This window comes from Telmatherina bonti, assembly GCF_933228915.1.
Source record: "Telmatherina bonti genome assembly, chromosome: 11".
In the NCBI taxonomy this organism is placed as follows: domain Eukaryota; kingdom Metazoa; phylum Chordata; class Actinopteri; order Atheriniformes; family Telmatherinidae; genus Telmatherina; species Telmatherina bonti.
Genome location: NC_136629.1, coordinates 17,437,071 through 17,455,786, shown reverse-complemented (window position 1 = coordinate 17,455,786; position 18,716 = coordinate 17,437,071). Strand labels below are relative to the sequence as shown.

Genomic DNA, 18,716 nt, shown 5'->3' with positions numbered 1-18,716 from the left:
GAAACAGAAAGTCAAAACAAAATTCACCTTTGATATTAAAATGCCATGCTTCATCTGCACGATCATTAAAAGCAGAGGCTTTAGATTGTCAATGCAATGTTTCAACAGCACGTGCAAAAGTGTCTTCAAAACAACATTATTCTTGTTGTGTTTTGGTAGTTGATCTATGTTTGGTATGTGATGTAGTTGTGCTGCCTTCTTGGCGAGATCACTCTTGAAAATGAGATTTCCTGAACTCATTGAGGCTATTTTTTTTTAATCTGCTTCAATAAAGGAATTATATATATATATATATATATATATATATATATATATATATATATATATATATATATATACACTTTTTTAATTATGCAAGTTTTCCTGAAACAAAACACAGCTTTAAGTAAGAAAAAAAAGAAAACTTTCACACCTTAGAAAGACCTGTAAAAACAAAGCGCAACAAAAAAGGGGATCATTCTTCTGCTCAGGAGGGGTCAGGAGATGCTTGATCATTTTTAAAAAGCATCTTAATACTTTGCAGCATTTTCTCAGCCACAACATTTCAACAACAGAGTGTACTGTGGGTGAGATTAAATACATGCACCACCAGTCAAAAGTTTGGACAGACTTTCCTGTTATTTGGGAAAGTGTGTCCAAACTTTTGACCAGTATTGTACATTGAAAAAGGAGGGGAAAAAGAGCTCAGAAGCTTTTTTGGGAAGATTCCAGAAGATCCAGTCTTTGCTTTTATTTTACTCACTTGTTTGAGCTCAAGACTTTGTCCCTGACTCCTTGTATCCTGGATTTGAGGAAATGAACCGGATGGCATCCTTGGAATATTTCCTGCATTACAAGAGAAGCAACTTCAAGTTTGATCTCAGTTTCACAGTTTTTAAGTGTATCTATAGAGATATAGCTCCCTCTAGTGGCTGAAGCAGAAAACCTACAGAGAGGACTAGCGTACCTGCTGCAGGAGGGTGAGCTGCTTGGCAATATGCTGTGTGCTAAACTCTGTCTGAGAAAATGGCAGCTGCTCTTCATTCTGCAGGCAAATGTTGGAGAGGTCTTGCATCAGGGAGCTGTAGCATGGCATGGGCAGAGCTGCAGCTATGGAGAAGCTCTTCTCTTTGGCCATGGAAGGACTGGGCTCCACCACTCGAGAGAACCTCCACTGAAAAGGCCAGAATAGGTTTGGGAATGTTGCTGAACCTGTTCTTCCTGCTGCATCATTAACTTAATGGGGGATATTGTGTCATGACAGTGAGGAAATAATGAGATACACTAACGCCAGGCAGGAAATAGCCCCACACATACAGAGGAGAGTCATTCGATGCAGAAGCTGAACACCAACCTTTTTGTTAAGATCCTCAGTAGATGAATGCAAACACACAGAGTCCTCATCTTCATCAACGCTTATTAGGCTTCTTCTTACTTGGCGTCGCGTCGTGCTTTGACGGCTGCGAAGAGCCTTAAGAAGGGCCTCACCATGGCTGTCTACGGGAATAACCTGTGGAAAAATAACACAGATGAAAGAAATTTAAGGGCAGCATGATTAGTCCAGGGTTAAAGTGCAACAAATCAACTCATGCATGTTTACCTCAGTGTTTATAAAGTTTTCTAACATATCCATGAGGCTGGACTTGGGTGTGAAGTCCACTGGTTTACACTCTGCTACCCAGAGCTGCAGCAGGTCCAAACTGCGATGGAAGATCCTTTCACTGTCCCCTGACATATCTGAACCATCCCTGGTGAGAGAAAAAAATCATTAACATCAAATTTGTTTTATGTTTTATACTATCTGTAATCCTGTCATTGAAGGACCTAGACTTCATGTTAAATTGTGGTGAAATCTGTGTGTTTTATCATGACTTCTTTCAGTAGTTTACCTGGCAGCACTGATGAATTTGTCCATGATAAACTGCAGTAATTGTTCAGGACTGCAAAAGAAGCGGTAAGAATAGAGGAACTGCTGGATGTAGCCCTCCACAGCAGCATTTCTGTGATGAAAAGGATAGTAAATACAGCACAGAGGGGAAAAAAAAGTAAAACAACTGAACAACAACATCAACAACATTGGTCCTTAGTGTGTGAAAAATGAAGTACATTCAGTAGGTTTTAGATAAATCTTTAACAGTAATAAGTTTAAGAAATGTTTTTCATGTTGTTGAGGTATTTTGGCCCACATTATTTTACAGTGTTGTTTCAGTTATTTAAGGCTGTGAGCCAATCATTTACCCACAGCTGTCATAATGTTCTACCACAGCATTTCACGTGCATATTTTATTTTTCTTCTGCTTTATTTACTGGTATTTGTTTCTCTTTTAGCACTGGAAAGGCTTGCACTTCCAACTTTGTTGCACTATATACAATGACAATAAAGGTTTGTTTTATTCTACTGCAGATTTGGGATCGTGTCTCTGTTTAATGAGCCAATTTCAGCCATGCTTCTGCCGTCAGTCAAATGCTCTCCCATTTTACTCTACATTACTTTGTAAACAAAGGAGTACATGGTAGACTGCAAGTCATGTGGCTGCAAAACAAGCCCAAACCATCATCCCTCCACTGCCATCCTTGACAGGTAGTTTTCAGGTGGTTCAAAGGGCATTTTTTTTTGCAACTTCTCTGTTTTGTTCAGATGCAACTCTGCAAGCCGACGATGTACTGCCATGTGTTTTTTTTTTTTTTTTGTTTTTTTGGAGAGAAGAGGCTTTTTCCTGCAACCTTTCCATTAAACCACATTTGTTCAACATCTTTCTAAGTGTAAAGTCATGGAGTGTAACATGATACCAGTAGATTTCGAGATGCGACTTCTGGTAGTTTTGTAGTTTCAGGAATCACAAAGTTAACCTCTGGGCCAGTTTCCTTTTACATATTTATCTTCTACAACACACCCAGGTCATTAAAAGGCTTGTGTAGAACTTATCATATGGGATTTTCATTTAATATGAGTTTAGCGTGTTGGAGCAGGAAATCATCCAAAACCTGAAGGGCACTGGTCAAAGAGGTGTGAAGGTGGTGATCCTTGCTCTAAAAATGCATGCAAAGCAAGGGTAAAGCTGCAGGAATGTCCACTCATGAGGCAGCTATCTCAATTATTTTCTCCCAAACAGTATAAAATAATAACACGGCTACTAATTACCTTGATAATTACTGTGAAAGCAGATGTTTCACTCATTTTTTTCCACATTTTTTAAAAACTGAATTATTGCAGTGTTGTGTAAAGTTTTTCATTTGAGACTGAATCCATCTGATTGTCAGCCCTGGTGACATTTTTTTAATTTTTTTTTATCATGTCCTGATATGTAAAAATTTTGTTGACAGATGTTCTTCCTTTTCCCCATGAACTCCTATAAAAGGTGAGCAAATAAAATATGTGGAATCGAATGATTAATGGCAACTCATCTTTTCTACAGAGTCCTTTGCATTGTTCACAGTTGAGGTAGTAAAAGTGTGAGTCACAGCCTATCAGCAGCTCCTGACCCTTCACACACATTAAAGACTGTGAATGAAATGGAGTCCCTCTCCATGTGGCTTATATCTGGTTCTGCTTTATTTTATTTTTGCACAGACGGCATATTTTCCAGGAGCATATTTTGTTAAGATGACCTGAAATACCTTAAAGACTCTCTTCAGTGAAGGCACAGTCACGACACACTAAACATGACCGACGTCTTGCTTGTGGTTGTGAGCAACGAGAGCTTCCTAACAAATGGGAATTCATTCCCTATGCTTCCTTGGTTATGTAGTTTGACTAAAATGCTAATACACTGACTTGTATAGCTTTGTAAAAAAAAAGAAAAAAAATAAGCTTGATGCAATGGAAGCTGAAAAATAATAGTGACCCCATTATTCTAAATGTTGATGTTGTTGCCCTTGGCAATAGATTGAAAACAGATTTAGAAAAGCCATAGTTCAGAGCAGCAGTAATGGTGTTTGCAGATCAGATAAAAATCAGCAATAATAAATTACAAAGCTTCTGATGTTCAAACAAAATACTGTTAACTATAGTAACAACATAAGAGAACAGCCTGATAAAAGTCGGGGAGAAAGAGAAAAGAAAGACTTTATTGTCCACTGACAACTTTAACAACCTCAAGCCTTTCTAGCAGGATGGTGAGGCCCCATGAAGATGCACTGGTTATCTGTTAGCTATATCTCAACTGATCAGACTCTTCACATTGAAGCAATTTCAAATTAATTAGATTGAACTAAAATATATATTTGAAACAAAGTAAAAAAAAAAAAAAAAAAAAAAAAAAAAAAAAACATCTCTTCTTTGGGAAAATTTTTTTGTTAAAAACATGCTAAGATGAAAGATATCCATCATGTGTTCTGATAAATATGTTGGTCATACGTATTGACACATCCTTCTGTTGGACCCATCACAAGCAGTACAGATGGTAAATCGCTTGTGATCTGAATGTGGAAAAAAAGTATCAAATTTAAATTTAAACTGTCATCCAAGCATATCTTGATATACACTGTCTGGCCAAAAATAAAAAGTCACATATCCAAGTTGAAACTACTAAAATTGAGTTAAGAACTCCTCAAACAACATAAATTAGCCTCATAACAACAATCATTAATGTTAATACTTTGTCTACAATACTGGTTTGGAGAAAATGAGATATTTAGTCCTGATTCATGATACAATACCTGGCATAAAGGTAAGCCATGAGACCCAGAGCAGACCCAGTCTGCAAAGTGATTTTTCCTTTGTTGGTACCAAAGTTCAACACAGAAGGATCCTCAGAAGACTGAAGGTCCAAAGAGTCACATCCACAGACAGCCAATGAGGGCAACAGTGAAACCTCCAGACCCCACCGATCCACACTCAGGACCTGCAGAATCAACAGAATTTCTATCAGACATGAGAAGAAGAGGATGTGTTGGAGAAAGCATGAGTGGATGGAGGAGTTGCTACCTCAAGGTATTTCTTCACACAATCCAAGAAGGCCACCTTGGATCTGAGTTCCTCCAGCTGTGACTTGAGTTTGGAGAGCATCAGCTTGCACTCTGAACCTTCAGGAAGTAGCACAGAAATGAAGTTTTCTTAATTATGCAGGATGACAACAATGTCATCGTGCACTAAAGCTTTAAAATGAGCACAAACCTTTGTTTTTTCTTTCCTGTTGAACCAGCTTTTGGTAGAAATTTCTTGTTTTCTTTAGATTTCGAGTTTCGATTATCAGTTGCTGCTGCAGTTCCTGTTAAAAAAAAAAAATCGCACTGAACCATACAAAGGCACTAAAACTGCACCACATGCCTTTGCTGGAAGTGGCTATCAGGCTACATAGCGTGACTAGCCATGGCAGCAGAATGCAACAACTCTTCTGAAGTGAGAAGTTAAAGCAGCGTGGCTTTAAAAGTGTGTTATTAGCCCTTCCACAAACCTGAAGGAGCAGTGGTGCCATCAAAGCGTGAAAACACAAAGACTATTCATTAATATTCTTTTGCAAATGATAATAACTTCCTCTGCCAAAGGCTAAGTTCAACATATTAATATTCAGATCCAGTTAGAGGGGAATAATATGCCAATTATCTTCAAGTCCCCACATGTTTTCATCCTATTTTTCCCCAAAGCCTGACCGTGACCCATTTCATTAGATAGAAAAAAAGAGCACTAAATAAAAACAGCTGACCACAAGAAGGGTTATATAAAGCTAAGAAATTAAACCTCATTCAGCGAGCACCTGAATTAAAATCTGTAAAGTTTTTTGAGCTGTAATCTTATAATGTGTTTTAAAGGAAACATAAGAAGAATCTCCTTTATTTTCATGCTAAGAGCATATTAAAAACAAGTTCCATATGACCAACTTTTACATACATTTACACAAACATGGTGCAAAATATGTAGTGTAAAAATACTTAATATACAGTATATCCAGTCAAGCAGACCCTGATTAATAAATCATGTGGTTTTCTGTGAGCTCAAACACACAGGGATAAGGTCAAAGATGACTCACTGTCAGCAGCCTTCATAGATGTACCCACCTGTGCTTTCACGTCCAGACTAGGCGATCCTGTGTGCTTCCCCAGATTCAACGCATACTCAATCACCTCCGCACTAAAACAGTCTTCTCCAAAGAAAGCCAAAGCCCAAGCTGGGCTGAAGCTGAGGCCCATGCTGCCTGCTGTGGTTCCAGGGCAGAGAAGCCGCTCAGACACTAAAGAGTCGCTGTCCTCCATGTCCTCCGGACTCATCCGCTCGTCATGGGCTCCCATCAGCTCTTCCTCTCTCCCTAACTGAAACTCAGCTTCAGAGGGGCTTTCATCGCTGCCACCCACTGAATGATCTCCCCCCTCCATGACCCCGGTGTGGGCACTGTCAATGTTCACACCTTGGATGGTAAACAGAATCAGCAGAGAGGGAGAGAGAAGGAGGAGAGAGGGACCGTGTCACATGGAAAGCAAAAAGACAAACTGGATTTGTGTTGAAAGCACAGTGAGAGATACCCAAGGGTGTTGCTGGGGGTATTCGTTGCAAACTCTGTCACGGCTTCACAAAGCACTTACTGTTTAACAACTGAGCTTACAGGCAACTGAGGCTCAAGTTCAACCACTACTTTTTTTTTTCAATCTCAAGTATCTTTTCACAGCTTGCTTGTAATCAAGATACCATGTTTAGCATATTTTAAGAGCACAACAAATGCAGATCCAAGTGTGTGTGTGTGTGTGTGTGTGTGTGTGTGTGTGTGTGTGTGTGTATATAAATGTTGCCGGCCAAGAATGCGCTGCAGAAAAAAAAAGAAGGAAAAATGCTTTGGAGTTTGCTAGCATGCCATGGACTCTCATGAATGTGCTTAAAGCTTAAGAACAGCATCCAACAGCCAGTCATAGCCCCCGTGACTTCAGCCAGCAGGCATATGAAGAGAAATATATCAAAGCATCACAGAGGGGCTTGGAAAAGTACTATTCAGTCTATTTGGGAAAAAAAAAAAAAAAAAAAAAAAGCATTTAAAAGACCTTTGTGTGTCTATTTAGGGAAGTTTGCCGAAAAGGGAGATGGAAAACAATGCATAGCCATTTTCTGCTCTGCATTTTAGGACAACAGTATATGTTTGACTAATTCATGCCTCAACTGCTTCCATTTCACAGTTCCATCCATCCATCCATCCTCTTAACCACTTAGTCCACTTCAGGGTTGTGGGAGGCTGAAGCATATCCTAGCAGTCGTTGGGCGAGGGGCAGGACAGATCCACAGTCTATCGCAGGGCTGCATTTCACAGTTGATAAGAAATATTAAGCTTTGTGAGCACTTAAAAGATTCCTTCATCAACCTAGAAGCTGGAGTATTTTCTACTTCTAAATGCTGAAATATCTTCTGTGATTTTTTTAAAGAGAGGATGCCAGTAAACTGACTGGATTGCTCCCATCGTGTCACTTATAGCAGCCATGGAATCCTAGTGTAAAGATTTTAATACAATCAAGTCATGAGGCAGCAGACAGAAACACAGAGAATAGCTCTCACTTTTCCAGGCATAGCAAGAGAAACACATATCCTCAAGCTAGTTTATCTGTTATGGGTTAGTGTAGAGACACAGATGGTACAACACGTACAAGAATGAAAAATAAAATCATGAATACTATATCCCATTTTTTGTTATTACACTCAGAAAAACTAAATAGAGCACACTTAAACATGCCAGTGAATGGAATGGAAGTTGTGTTAGCAAAACGTGTAGCTTTAAATAATTCAATGGCTGTGTCAGGTATCAGGCGCACATGTCAAGTTTTCTTGGGGGTGCTGTTCCAGAGGCACAGCTAATTCTGTTATTAGACAATTTTAGTGAACTTCAGTGAGCATGAATAACTGGTCATCAACAAAAACAGATGATATTTACTGATTATATCTGACTGTAAGACAGTTAACAGCATAACTTTAGTATCACAGAGCAGCACTTACCTCCACATTCCTGTTAAAATAGTAAACCTATCTCATCCACTATATAGTCTTTACTTATATTTTTGTTTTTGTAGCTAACAGGCTTGCACAGGTGGTAAAAGTTACTGAAAAGGATTCAAGCTTCCTTTATAGCAGGCGTCCCTGCCAAACATCAACATCTACACACACCTTTACACCAAAAGGGCCTCATAAGCACTTTGTGCTACTTTTTTATTTGAAAAGTGCTTTATAAATAAAAATTTGATTTAATTTAGTGCGACTTAACACAGCCTGCCTTCTCAGAAAGTCTAGTCTGCTTCGAAGGGTCAGTTCAATCTGCATAGAGAGGTGTAACCAACAATCTAGCTTCAGCTCTAATTGTGTTTCTGATTTCAGAATCATGAAAGAGAAGAAAGAAGAAAAATCCCAAGTATTTTATTGGATGATAAATTAATCTTGACCCCCATGCTCAAGATAAATCCAAGCTATTAAAAATGTCAAGATAGCATTTTTGAATGCCTACATAGAAACTTGTTTTGCTATTGTTGCACCATTTAGTGGTGAGTAAGTTATGCACATCATAAGACATACAACAACAATCACATTTACATTAAACAGGATTTTATGCTGACTATGAAAACTATAATGCAGTTATTCAGATCAATAAACATTGGAGAAGAAAATCCAAACATTCAAGCTTTAAAGAGTTAAGACTAGTATTTTAAGACTAGTCAGATTTTATCATTTAGGTAAAACTAGTTACAATGCAGCTGTGGAACCACAGAACACTTAATGAGGAAACTTAACCTTCATCCAAAATATTTTTATAGCACAAAATTTATAGCTCATCACTCAACTCAACTAGAGTGATTGAGTTGAGTTTAACACTCAGACGATTCCCTCAAGAAATTTTATGTAGTGAGATTCTGAAAGATGACGTTAAGTACATAAATTCTTTTCATGACTTTCTCCATAGTTTCTTGCAATGACAAGTTGCATATTAAAGAAATTTAAAAAGAGATTCAAAATTACACACAATCAAAGCGAGGAATAAATGTGGACAAGCAGGTCCTACCTTGACGTACACGGCGTTGACTTGGCAATAATCCAGCATCCTCAAGCATGATCTCATTTTTAGCATTGCATGAGTGGTCCTCGATTCCTTCCCAAGAATCCACACCAACACGACTGGATGTGTGAACGTTTCCATTCAGGTCAAGACAGCTGTGCAGGCAAACATCTCTCTTCCCTCTGCGGACGCTGGCTGGGAAGGGTGGGTCGAGGGTTGCCCTTTTCACAGCCTTTGATGGAGACTGCTCATTAGAGGCACTGCATGGGGCACATTAGGACACCAAAAACACACAGTGCACTCAGATCCAACAACAATTAGCACTTATTAAAATAATATTTATCAAGGGATGTTTGAAATAGATCACTTTGAGGAAATAACAGATCAGGTTAGCATCAAACCTTGAACAGAGAATTTAGCAATGTGCTAATCAGTGAAAACACACATAGTAAACAGCTGTCCTTTACAACACTAAGAACTCAAACAAAACAGCTAGCACTTATTATGCACTTGCAAGTCACACTTATCTGTTCAAGAAGTTGTTACAGCTGCAAACCAGAAAAGCTCTCCACATCCACCATTCAAATCCTTGTCAGGGTTTGAATGAATGATGAATTAATGAAAAAAAAAGAAAAACAGAACAGTGAAGAAAATACTCCTCCACAGTGGAGTCCTGTGAACAAGCCCACAGCCAGAGGAAATGCTGTGATGTCTCCCTTCTACAGCAGATTAAAGGCTCTCGCTACATGTTACTCTGAGCAAGAGAGCATGGCCACCTGGATGAAAAGATGTGTGAAAGGACTGACAGACTAGCCGAGCTGCTTGTTTCTACCTTATATATGAATTCAGAATTGTATGCATTCACATGAACCCCTTGTGTAAAACTGCAAAAAAAAAAAAGGGCTTAAATATATCTCCAGCATAGCCAGAAAGTCTCCTCTGCACTATAAGACATGCTGCAAACCTGTTACCGCTGGGACCATTTCAGCTGCTGATGATGGTTTACACTTGAAGTGCATATTGTATTAATGCTCATTTAAATGCTGGGTGTGGATGCGCACATGCATATGTAAGCGTGCGGAGGAGGAGAGGTCATGTTCTGAGAAGCCTCGGTCGTCCTGCTCATCTATGTTTTTCATAGCCCACAGAAGAATACAATGAAATGAAAGCAGTGAGATCTGAGCGCTTCCCTTGTTTTTAGCTGTAAAAAATATGCCAGGGAAAAGCTTTCATTCGACATGCAAGCTAATTATGATAATGTTATTAATAAAAAAAACAAAAAAAACAAAAAAAAAACGGCAAGTTTTCTGAACAAACTCATGAATCTAAAGGATTAAAACCTGCTGCAATGGTAAAAAAAAAAAAAAAAAAAAAAAGCAGAAATAAAGATAAAAAACAAAACAGAGCGTCAAACAACACTCCCACAGCAAAAGCTATGTTTGAAAAGCCTGCGTTGGCAGAATAAACCCTTGTAACCAAACGGTTACATAGAATAGCCAATTTATTTTCATTTCATGATTATTCAAGCCTGAAATGTGGGTTGTATTTGTAGTCTGTAACCAGGTGGCTCATCATCAGATACTGTAATCTTATGCTACGGACAGATGGCCCCGTCTCCAACATGTACATTTGTACTGTTGCTGCTAATTAGAAATATTCAACTGATTTTGCATGCAGTAATTTTAGTAATACAAATGCACACCAGTTGAAACGCTTAGTATATGAAATTTACAGCAGTGTGAAAAAGTCTTTCATCTTTTCTTTTGATTTCTTCATAAATTACTTCCAAACAGCCAGACTTTCACATACGTTTTTGGAATAATCATTTCTGAACATGAATATGCAAATTATTACAAATGAATCCACATTCATGAAGCAATGATGTATACCTTGTTCACTTGTCACATGACCCCTTATAACGTCTTTATACAGAGCCACATAGATTCATTATATGCTGCAGTAAAAGGTTCATTATGTCAGTGTGTATATCACGTTGTGGAATTACTGAATGTGACCGGTGTCAAGAGGTCACAAAGCTTAAGGAGAATCCCCATCACAAAGTTCTAATAAATGCATAGAAGTTAGTTGGCTCTAGCCAGTTCATCAGGATGTATAGCTGGTGGCACTTGGATGATGCAGCCTGCTCTTTTTACTCAGCAAACAGAACTGAAGAGAGCAACCAGACTAAAAGCAAGCATTCTCTGAGACTCAGTTACACTGACTTTCTGATGTGCAAATATAGCAAGAAGTTTTTTTGTTTGTTTGTTTAAAAGGAAATACAGAAAAAGAAGTCTAACCATGTGGACGGGCTGTAGTTGACCAAGCAATGTAACACACCCAGGAAGTCATCTTTCCAGTACAGATCGCTAAATCTCTTCCTGACAATGTTTGCAAACATATGGTACTGGAGGTCCTTCAAAGAAAAGATGTACTCCCCTTAGAAAAAGAGCAAAAGATAACAATTAGACAGAATGAGAGGGATAGTTGGTCCTTTAATACATATTTATTTATATAAATAAGCCATAATGTAATTCATCTAAAGATACGTACCCATGGTGATGTCTTCATGCCCATTGTCTAAATATCCACTAAGTGAAAACTCTCCTTTGAGCAGGTTTATTACCTCCTGTAGGGCAGGGTGGACTTCCGGGGAGACAGACTTCTCACCTTGGGGTTTTGTATTCATTTGTCCGCTGGACACTTTGTCCACAGTTTGGTCCAGTAGGCTGTCAGAAATGATTGAGTCACTACTTAAATTAGATGATGGCAAGTCATATTCCTGGGCTCCAGGCGTCACAGGCACATCTGTGCAGTCCATTAGGAGACCATCATTGCTTTTGGGCACTGCTATCAGTTCCTGCAAAGGCTGTGGGACCAAAGAAAGATTTATATTCAACCCAAGGAGAGACTCGGGTGCCCTGACCTGCACAGGCACTAAAGAAAGATGTCCAGTTGTGGGATCCTGACGAAAAAGGTAATTGTTGAAAACACCAAAACCATTAAGACTAGCAAATAATGGCGGAGGACGAGAGACTTCAGACAGAGAGATATCAGAAAGGGTTGAAGGGTAGTCCACCAGCATTTTGTTGCTAGAAGATGTAGAGGTGGTAATAGTCTGACGCAGAGTCAAATCTTCTCTTTGCAGACTAGGTTGATCTGGACATGCGTTTTCAGAGGCTAAAGGGAAATCGAGGCGCTTTTCCATGATATGACGACTTCTTTTTGTCAATCCATCTGTGTACCTGTAAAGCAAACACACCCTTAGAGCTTTAAATATTACTTTTCCTTTTCCTTGGATTTATATCCTGCTCTTTTTTTTTAGAGATCTTTTGGCATTTTGCTTTACAACAGAGGACAGAGATCCTCATTAATACATTTTTCAGAGAACTTAATACATTCAGAGAACTTGTAGATGTTTTTTTTTTGTTTTTTTTGTTATACGAGAAGCAAGAAACAGCTGACCAAAACCATCAATTAAATCTGATCTTCATCTTGTTCGATCATGTGATGCCTATTGCATCAAAGACTTTTTTATAAGGCTATAAGAAAATGTATAAATATTTCTGACAATGGCCCTCTAAGCAACATCCATATATAACCTCTTATATAACCTATTCATTATGACACAATGATACCAGACTTTGAACCGTTTCCTTCGGTTTTGAGCAAGGCCAGTTTAACTCTAGAGTCTAGGCCGTCTCCCTATCCCTTTAAGTACTATACAATGACTTTGTTTAACCGTCTTTTAGCATTGAATGGCTATAGTGAAAGTATACCTTTCAATGGCACTTTCTGGGTGCCGGCTCTCCTCCTCTATACCAGTCTTCTCTTCATTGGTCAGGATGATGGGGGTGAAGTGTGTGGCAGTGGAAGTGAAGGCCTCTGGGAGCTGAAGTTTCTTTGTGAAAGGATAGCTGTGGGGAACAGGGCCAGGCACAGGAGCCAATCGGCTCTCAGTGGCCAAGGGCACAAAGCCTACACATAGTTACAACAATGCCAGACACAATATCAGTGATATTGTCTCATGCAATTCACACTGATAAATGTGTAATATTTGGGAGATTTGCTGCAACAGAAATGAAATGAATGGTATAAGAAGTAGTTACTGAGTCTCCGTGAGCTATAAAAGTTAAATAGAAACAATCTGTAGCTTTTTTTTTTCTCAGTGTCCCCCTTGTATTTGGTACATTTAGTGCAGAAAATATTATAACTCTGTAAATACAATTTATTGCATGAGGGTCATCAAGTTGAGTAAGGCTGGCCTACCACTGGTTTGCAGAGGCTCTTCACATGAACACTGTTGAGTTTCAGTTCCACTTAAATCATCATCTGCGTCACTGGATTTTGAGGCAGGCTGGAAAAAAAAAAAAACACGTCCAGTTCATGACAACAAAGACTATCATTTTCCTCAATTATACAAAACAGAGAAATGATTAATAATATCATGCAGAGTCTAGAACAGATGCTAATAATACTCCACAAATGAACAGATGCATCTGTGGTGGAAAATTTACCGGATGAACTCTGCTGATGAGGTTGTTCCAGACGGCCTCCGCATTCGTCCCCTGGCGTGATAAGTTGTCACGGCAACTCTGAAACAGATACACATGAAAATATGTCGGTTAAGAAGTATGTGGAAAATTAACTTCTATGTGATTACAATAGTAAATGATGATGAGGAAAATGTTTTGTTAACAGCATAACGGTACTTTGGCCAACTGGTCATACAGGTTTATTTGTACAATAGACATTATCCAGACTGCTATGTGGCAGTCTGCACTAAGCCCAGTTTGTATTTAGAAAATAAAAAGATGTAGAATCCAATCACTGAACACGAAATTAGTTGGATCATGCTTGGGGAATGTGTCACAGTCAGTGGCATAACATTTCAAGGATAAAGAAATGATATATTCAAATAAGTACCAACAAATTCTGGAAGCCAATCACAGACTATTTGCTTTATTAAAAGCTAGTAAAAATGGATGACAAGAGGGTGGCTTCAACAATAAGGTAATGTTAATAACATGTCAAACAAAACATGTCAAAATCCACAAAGGATTACGCGCAATCTGATCCATTGTTACGCCCATCACAGTCCCCTGACACCCCCATGTTATACCTCAAAAGAACAGCATATCTTTCATGGCCTAAACATTTCACAGAACTGGACATTTTCTGGAAGACCAACCGAGCATAAATACCACAGACAGGAAATTGTAAAACTTTTAAAAAACAAACTTTGTCCATATAATTAAAAAAGTGAAACTTAACTTCATGCCTTTTAAAAATGATGTCAAGTTGTGGCACAGCTGCAAAACCACAGACTATTTGGAGGCATGCATAATGTAACTATAAAAAGTGGAAAATCTAAAGTGATGACAGATCTGTACAGCCTCACTGATCTCTGTTTGTTCTTTATATCGTTTGCATAAAAGCAGCTCAGTGTCTGTTTAGTAAAGAAACCATGAATTGAAAAACCACAAATTTGAATCCATGTAAAACTGCCAAAGTGCTTCCTAATGTAATTCATTTTGCACAATGACTGGCTTTAAAGTAATATATCCTTGAATAGGAAAATTCAATTAGTGAATCAGAAAAGAAGACTGGAAACAGAAAAGTGCACGGATGTTTAAAACCCTGTGATGGTAAATTTCAGGCCAATTCAGGAAGAACCTGGAATGGCTTTGTGACTCGTCATGCAAGAAAAATCAAGTAACCAACAGGTTAGTATAATGCACGGCTTTCCTTATCTACCAGCGTCAGGAAGACACAGTAACAAGGATTACCGTCTGGCACCCATTCAATGGGAAAATATGAATGCCAAATAATACTTTTTTAGCCATAATGATGGTAGGTCTCTCCATGGGCGTCCTCTTAGCCATCTCTAGGAGCAGTCTCTTCAGTTTACGAGGCATTGCCAGCTTTTGATCAGGTGATAAACTGAACTTGGCTGTGGCCCAGAGAATAGCAGCAACCCCGTAAACACAGACCTGAGCAAAGACAGAAGACAACAGAAGAGAAAACATAGCTGAAGAAAATTTGATTTTTTTTTTTTCTAAAAAAGAAGAAAGCAGTTTGGACAGACCTTCTCAGTGACTATACCATGTTCTTGATATTCAGGTGCAAGATAAAAATCATCTTGGGATCCTTTGGAGAACACACAAAGTCAGTTATTCCATTTAAAACTTCTAGAAATACTGTCTGCTTCGTGCGTTCTTACCTATGTTTTTAGGTTTCAAAAATAGCACGTCTCCCTCACAGCTCACATACATCGTGTCCAGGCATAAGTAAGCTGGCAGAGTGACACAAAGTGATCACAAGGGTTAGCAAGAACACATGAAACGTCACGCTTTGGTTTTCTTTGGAGTTTTCTTCTACCAAACCCCATTACTGTAAGATCTGGGCATTATGTATACATTAAAACGAGAGAGTTTACTTTGGTTTTGAGGAAATAAAAACATTAGCATTATCACCTGGAAAGTCAATGTAGGATTGCAGTGATGACAGGCAGGTGTAACATAAAGCCCACAGCTCATTGACAGTCAGCCTCCGTCCACAACGAGACAATAACTCTCTGAGAGAGATCCACTGGATAGAGACAAAAAAAGAAAAAAATATTTTAAAAAGGAATGACTTGCTGTTCACTACTCTTGTTTAATCACTAATTAACTCAAGGATAAATCCGAACAAAGATCATGTCTTGTTCTATCTAAAATTAAATACAAAGAACTCTGTTGTATAAAAGAATAAATGATGATTGGGATATTTGTGGGACAAATGCACATTTGAGCCATCTTGAAAAATGATGTACAGATAAAAGGTTTTAAGCTTGAAAATCAAACGGAAAAGTCTTTTCAGTTAAATTCAGTGAGTTGAACTTAGCGAGACAGTAAAACATTAGAACTCAGGGCTGTTTAATAGTGAAAATAAGAGAATTTCCGCATGCACAATGCAAACGGAGATCACAAAGAAATTGACAAAGAAATGAAAAATTCAACTAAGTACCAACAAATTCTGGAAGCAAATCTCAGACTATTTGCTTCAATAAAAGTTAGTAAAAAAGGGATGACAAGAGGGTGGCTTCAACAATAAGGTAATGTTAATAAACATGTCAAAATCCACGAAGGATTACATGCAATCTGATCCATCGTTACGCCCATCACAGTCCCCTGACCTAAATACCCTCATGCTGTATACCCATATGAAAACCAGTAATCAGTGAGGCTAAGCTGAGAAAAGGCTTGAACTGATTACCTCATCTTGAGATTCTTCATTCAGGCACAACATGCTTTTGGTCATGTAGTTATTGGGGATGTAGAGGCTGTGGTTCTCTGAAGTATCGTGCTCCATTTCCAGCTCTTGGCAAGAAGTGCAGGAGGATTCTAGGTCTTGGATGCTGACGTTACAGTTACTTTCACAGCGGTCTTGTAAATTAGTTAAGGTGCAAGTTTCTAAAGCCTCGTTTCCTAAAGATTCGTCCTTGCTCACGTTGGCACTACAGTGTGGATAAGCCTCACAGGACTTTCCTCGGTTGAGCCTTTGAAGTCTATTATTCCACATAGACGAGGAGCTCGTGTGTTCATCAGCTCCTATCTCAGTGAGGTCAGATACAGGTATGCTAATGTCTCCATGAGGTGGGGTGGACAGACACGGAGGGTTGTTGGAGTCGGGAACAGAGCAGGAGCGATTAAGGGCACCTCTCACTCTGTTCAGCCTCTGCTGGGCTCGCCTTCTCACTGGGGAGCTGTTGTGGGACCGGCAGTCCATCTCATCGGTCAAGATCATACTGTCTCCCTCACTGCTATCCATGTCCTCGGCCCAGAGAGAGGAATCCCAGCCCCCACACACCTGTGGGCACATTATAATTTATTAAAGCTGTTCTGATAAACAGTAAAACAACTTCACATTCTGAATCCCATTGATCCCATTGGGGGAAAGAAAACCTTCTTACTGCCTTACTTTCTTAAAAGGTTAAGTACAGGCTTCTGAGTAATACCAAGAGATATGGGTCTGTGTATGTAAAAACCCACATGGAAATGGCTAAGAGCAGAAAGGTATCTCCACAAAGAAGACAACTTCATTGAGCTAGCAGCAACAGAAATCACTTATAATAAGAAGGGCTTTACTGGAGATGAGCCGGTCGTTTTGTAGAATGGTTAAAAAGAAATGCTTTAGATGAGAAAAACTTGCGTAAGAGTAAATTCTTGCCTGATAGTAGGAGTTCACTTCATGTGATTCAAACTGACATCGTCATAAAGTACAGTATGGAACAGCTTGTGTTGAAAGCTGACATACAATTCAGAGATTCTGTAGATTATTTCTAAATTAAACAGTTCTATTTTTTTTTTTTTTTTTTTTACATATTTCAAGCCTGCAAAACATATCTCTATAGACTTAAAAACATTTACAAATGTGTAATGCATGTGGAATGCAAATGTCTGTGAGTAACTGCGGGTACATGTAAAGGCTGGGACATACTTGCTTTCAGCAACATGTCCACATACATTGGCTGCCATGCCTTCAACGAGTGCACGCGTGCGCAAGTTGCAACATTGACTTGAATGCTGAGGTGCTCATGCGTACAAGAGCATGAACACGAGATCAGAGGTAAACGCAATGGTAGATTGTTATGAAGTGGACCCCTCAGACCTTCTCTATAACTACCAACATCGTTATCATTTTCTCTCTACGTTGTAAAGTGACAAACTCTTGTGCCTTAACAGAAACAGATTGGTAAATTTTTTTTTAAACTTTTTTTTTTACTGAAAATACAATATGACCAGCAAATTAACTAGTTACTCTTAACGCTGGATACTAGTAGCAATGTCCGGTATCCAACGTTTTGGCTGCATCATGGTTCCGTTGTTTGTGGTAAGTATTGTATTTACACAGGCGTAGCGGAACACTGATACTTGCATACACAGCAAGTATAGCCCAGCTCTAAATGTGTTTCCAAATCAACACACAAAAATTATGCAATTTGATCATATGAAATAATTACACACATGTAGATGGGACGAACTGCACAAACATGATTACCCACAAGTATTCACTCTCAACCTCACAGATGGGATAGTTTCCATGTTCAAAGGTTGTATATATCTTTTTTGCCCATGTTTTCTTACTGAAACAATATTTCCCATATCAGATATATTTGGTCATCTTATGAAATCAAAGTTAAATTCACAGTTAAAACTACTTCATACTTCAATGAATACTTGCTTGGACACAAAAGTGATTAAATAAAACAAAATCATAATGAATGCAAGAAATTTATTTATTTCTGAACAAAGATTAAAAAGAAGATTTAAAGTTTTAAAATAGTATTTTATTCAGAATTCCCTATTCATTAGTTTAAAATTGCTTTCAGTTCCAAGAAAACTTTGCTTCATATCTATGTTAGGCTTGTCATGTTCGTTATATTTAGCACATTGAGTTTGTGTTCACTAAACGATTTACGGCACACTACTTTGCCCAACATGAAAGTACAACAGCAGCTTCTTTTAGTAAAAAAGTATTTGTACTGGTGAAACTTTGCCTGCATTTACCTGGTACAAACCTAATATCAATATAAACTGGCAAGTTAGTAATGAAAATACTCTTTACCGCGATGTATTGTCATTTTGATAATAACTGGGATTTCATTTTATGTGTGGGAGGATGTTATCAGCCATTTCAAACTGTAAACTACTGATAGGTCACATTATTTTAATTTTTGTCAATGTTAGAACTTTTTAAAGTTGTTTCTATTCCTTCAAAGGTAAGATTACATTGAAACCT

General features: G+C 38.4%; 1 protein-coding gene across 1 annotated transcript in view; it reads right to left on the bottom strand.

Moving 5' to 3' along the window:
- The window catches only part of kndc1 (kinase non-catalytic C-lobe domain containing 1), a 42,491-nt gene that overhangs the window by 7,556 nt on the left and 16,219 nt on the right, over positions 1-18,716 (bottom strand). The window contains exons 7-26 of the mRNA XM_079248663.1: positions 16,191-16,784; positions 15,410-15,524; positions 15,157-15,228; positions 15,022-15,083; positions 14,768-14,926; positions 13,451-13,528; positions 13,203-13,290; positions 12,713-12,911; positions 11,487-12,178; positions 11,234-11,372; positions 8,953-9,196; positions 5,977-6,345; positions 5,096-5,189; positions 4,907-5,004; positions 4,639-4,823; positions 1,869-1,979; positions 1,580-1,727; positions 1,334-1,489; positions 947-1,153; positions 743-825 (exon numbers count right to left, since the gene is read on the bottom strand). Of these exons, the coding sequence (XP_079104789.1) occupies positions 743-825; positions 947-1,153; positions 1,334-1,489; positions 1,580-1,727; positions 1,869-1,979; positions 4,639-4,823; positions 4,907-5,004; positions 5,096-5,189; positions 5,977-6,345; positions 8,953-9,196; positions 11,234-11,372; positions 11,487-12,178; positions 12,713-12,911; positions 13,203-13,290; positions 13,451-13,528; positions 14,768-14,926; positions 15,022-15,083; positions 15,157-15,228; positions 15,410-15,524; positions 16,191-16,784 (3,893 nt within the window). The remainder of the gene's footprint in view (positions 1-742; positions 826-946; positions 1,154-1,333; positions 1,490-1,579; positions 1,728-1,868; positions 1,980-4,638; positions 4,824-4,906; positions 5,005-5,095; positions 5,190-5,976; positions 6,346-8,952; positions 9,197-11,233; positions 11,373-11,486; positions 12,179-12,712; positions 12,912-13,202; positions 13,291-13,450; positions 13,529-14,767; positions 14,927-15,021; positions 15,084-15,156; positions 15,229-15,409; positions 15,525-16,190; positions 16,785-18,716) is intronic.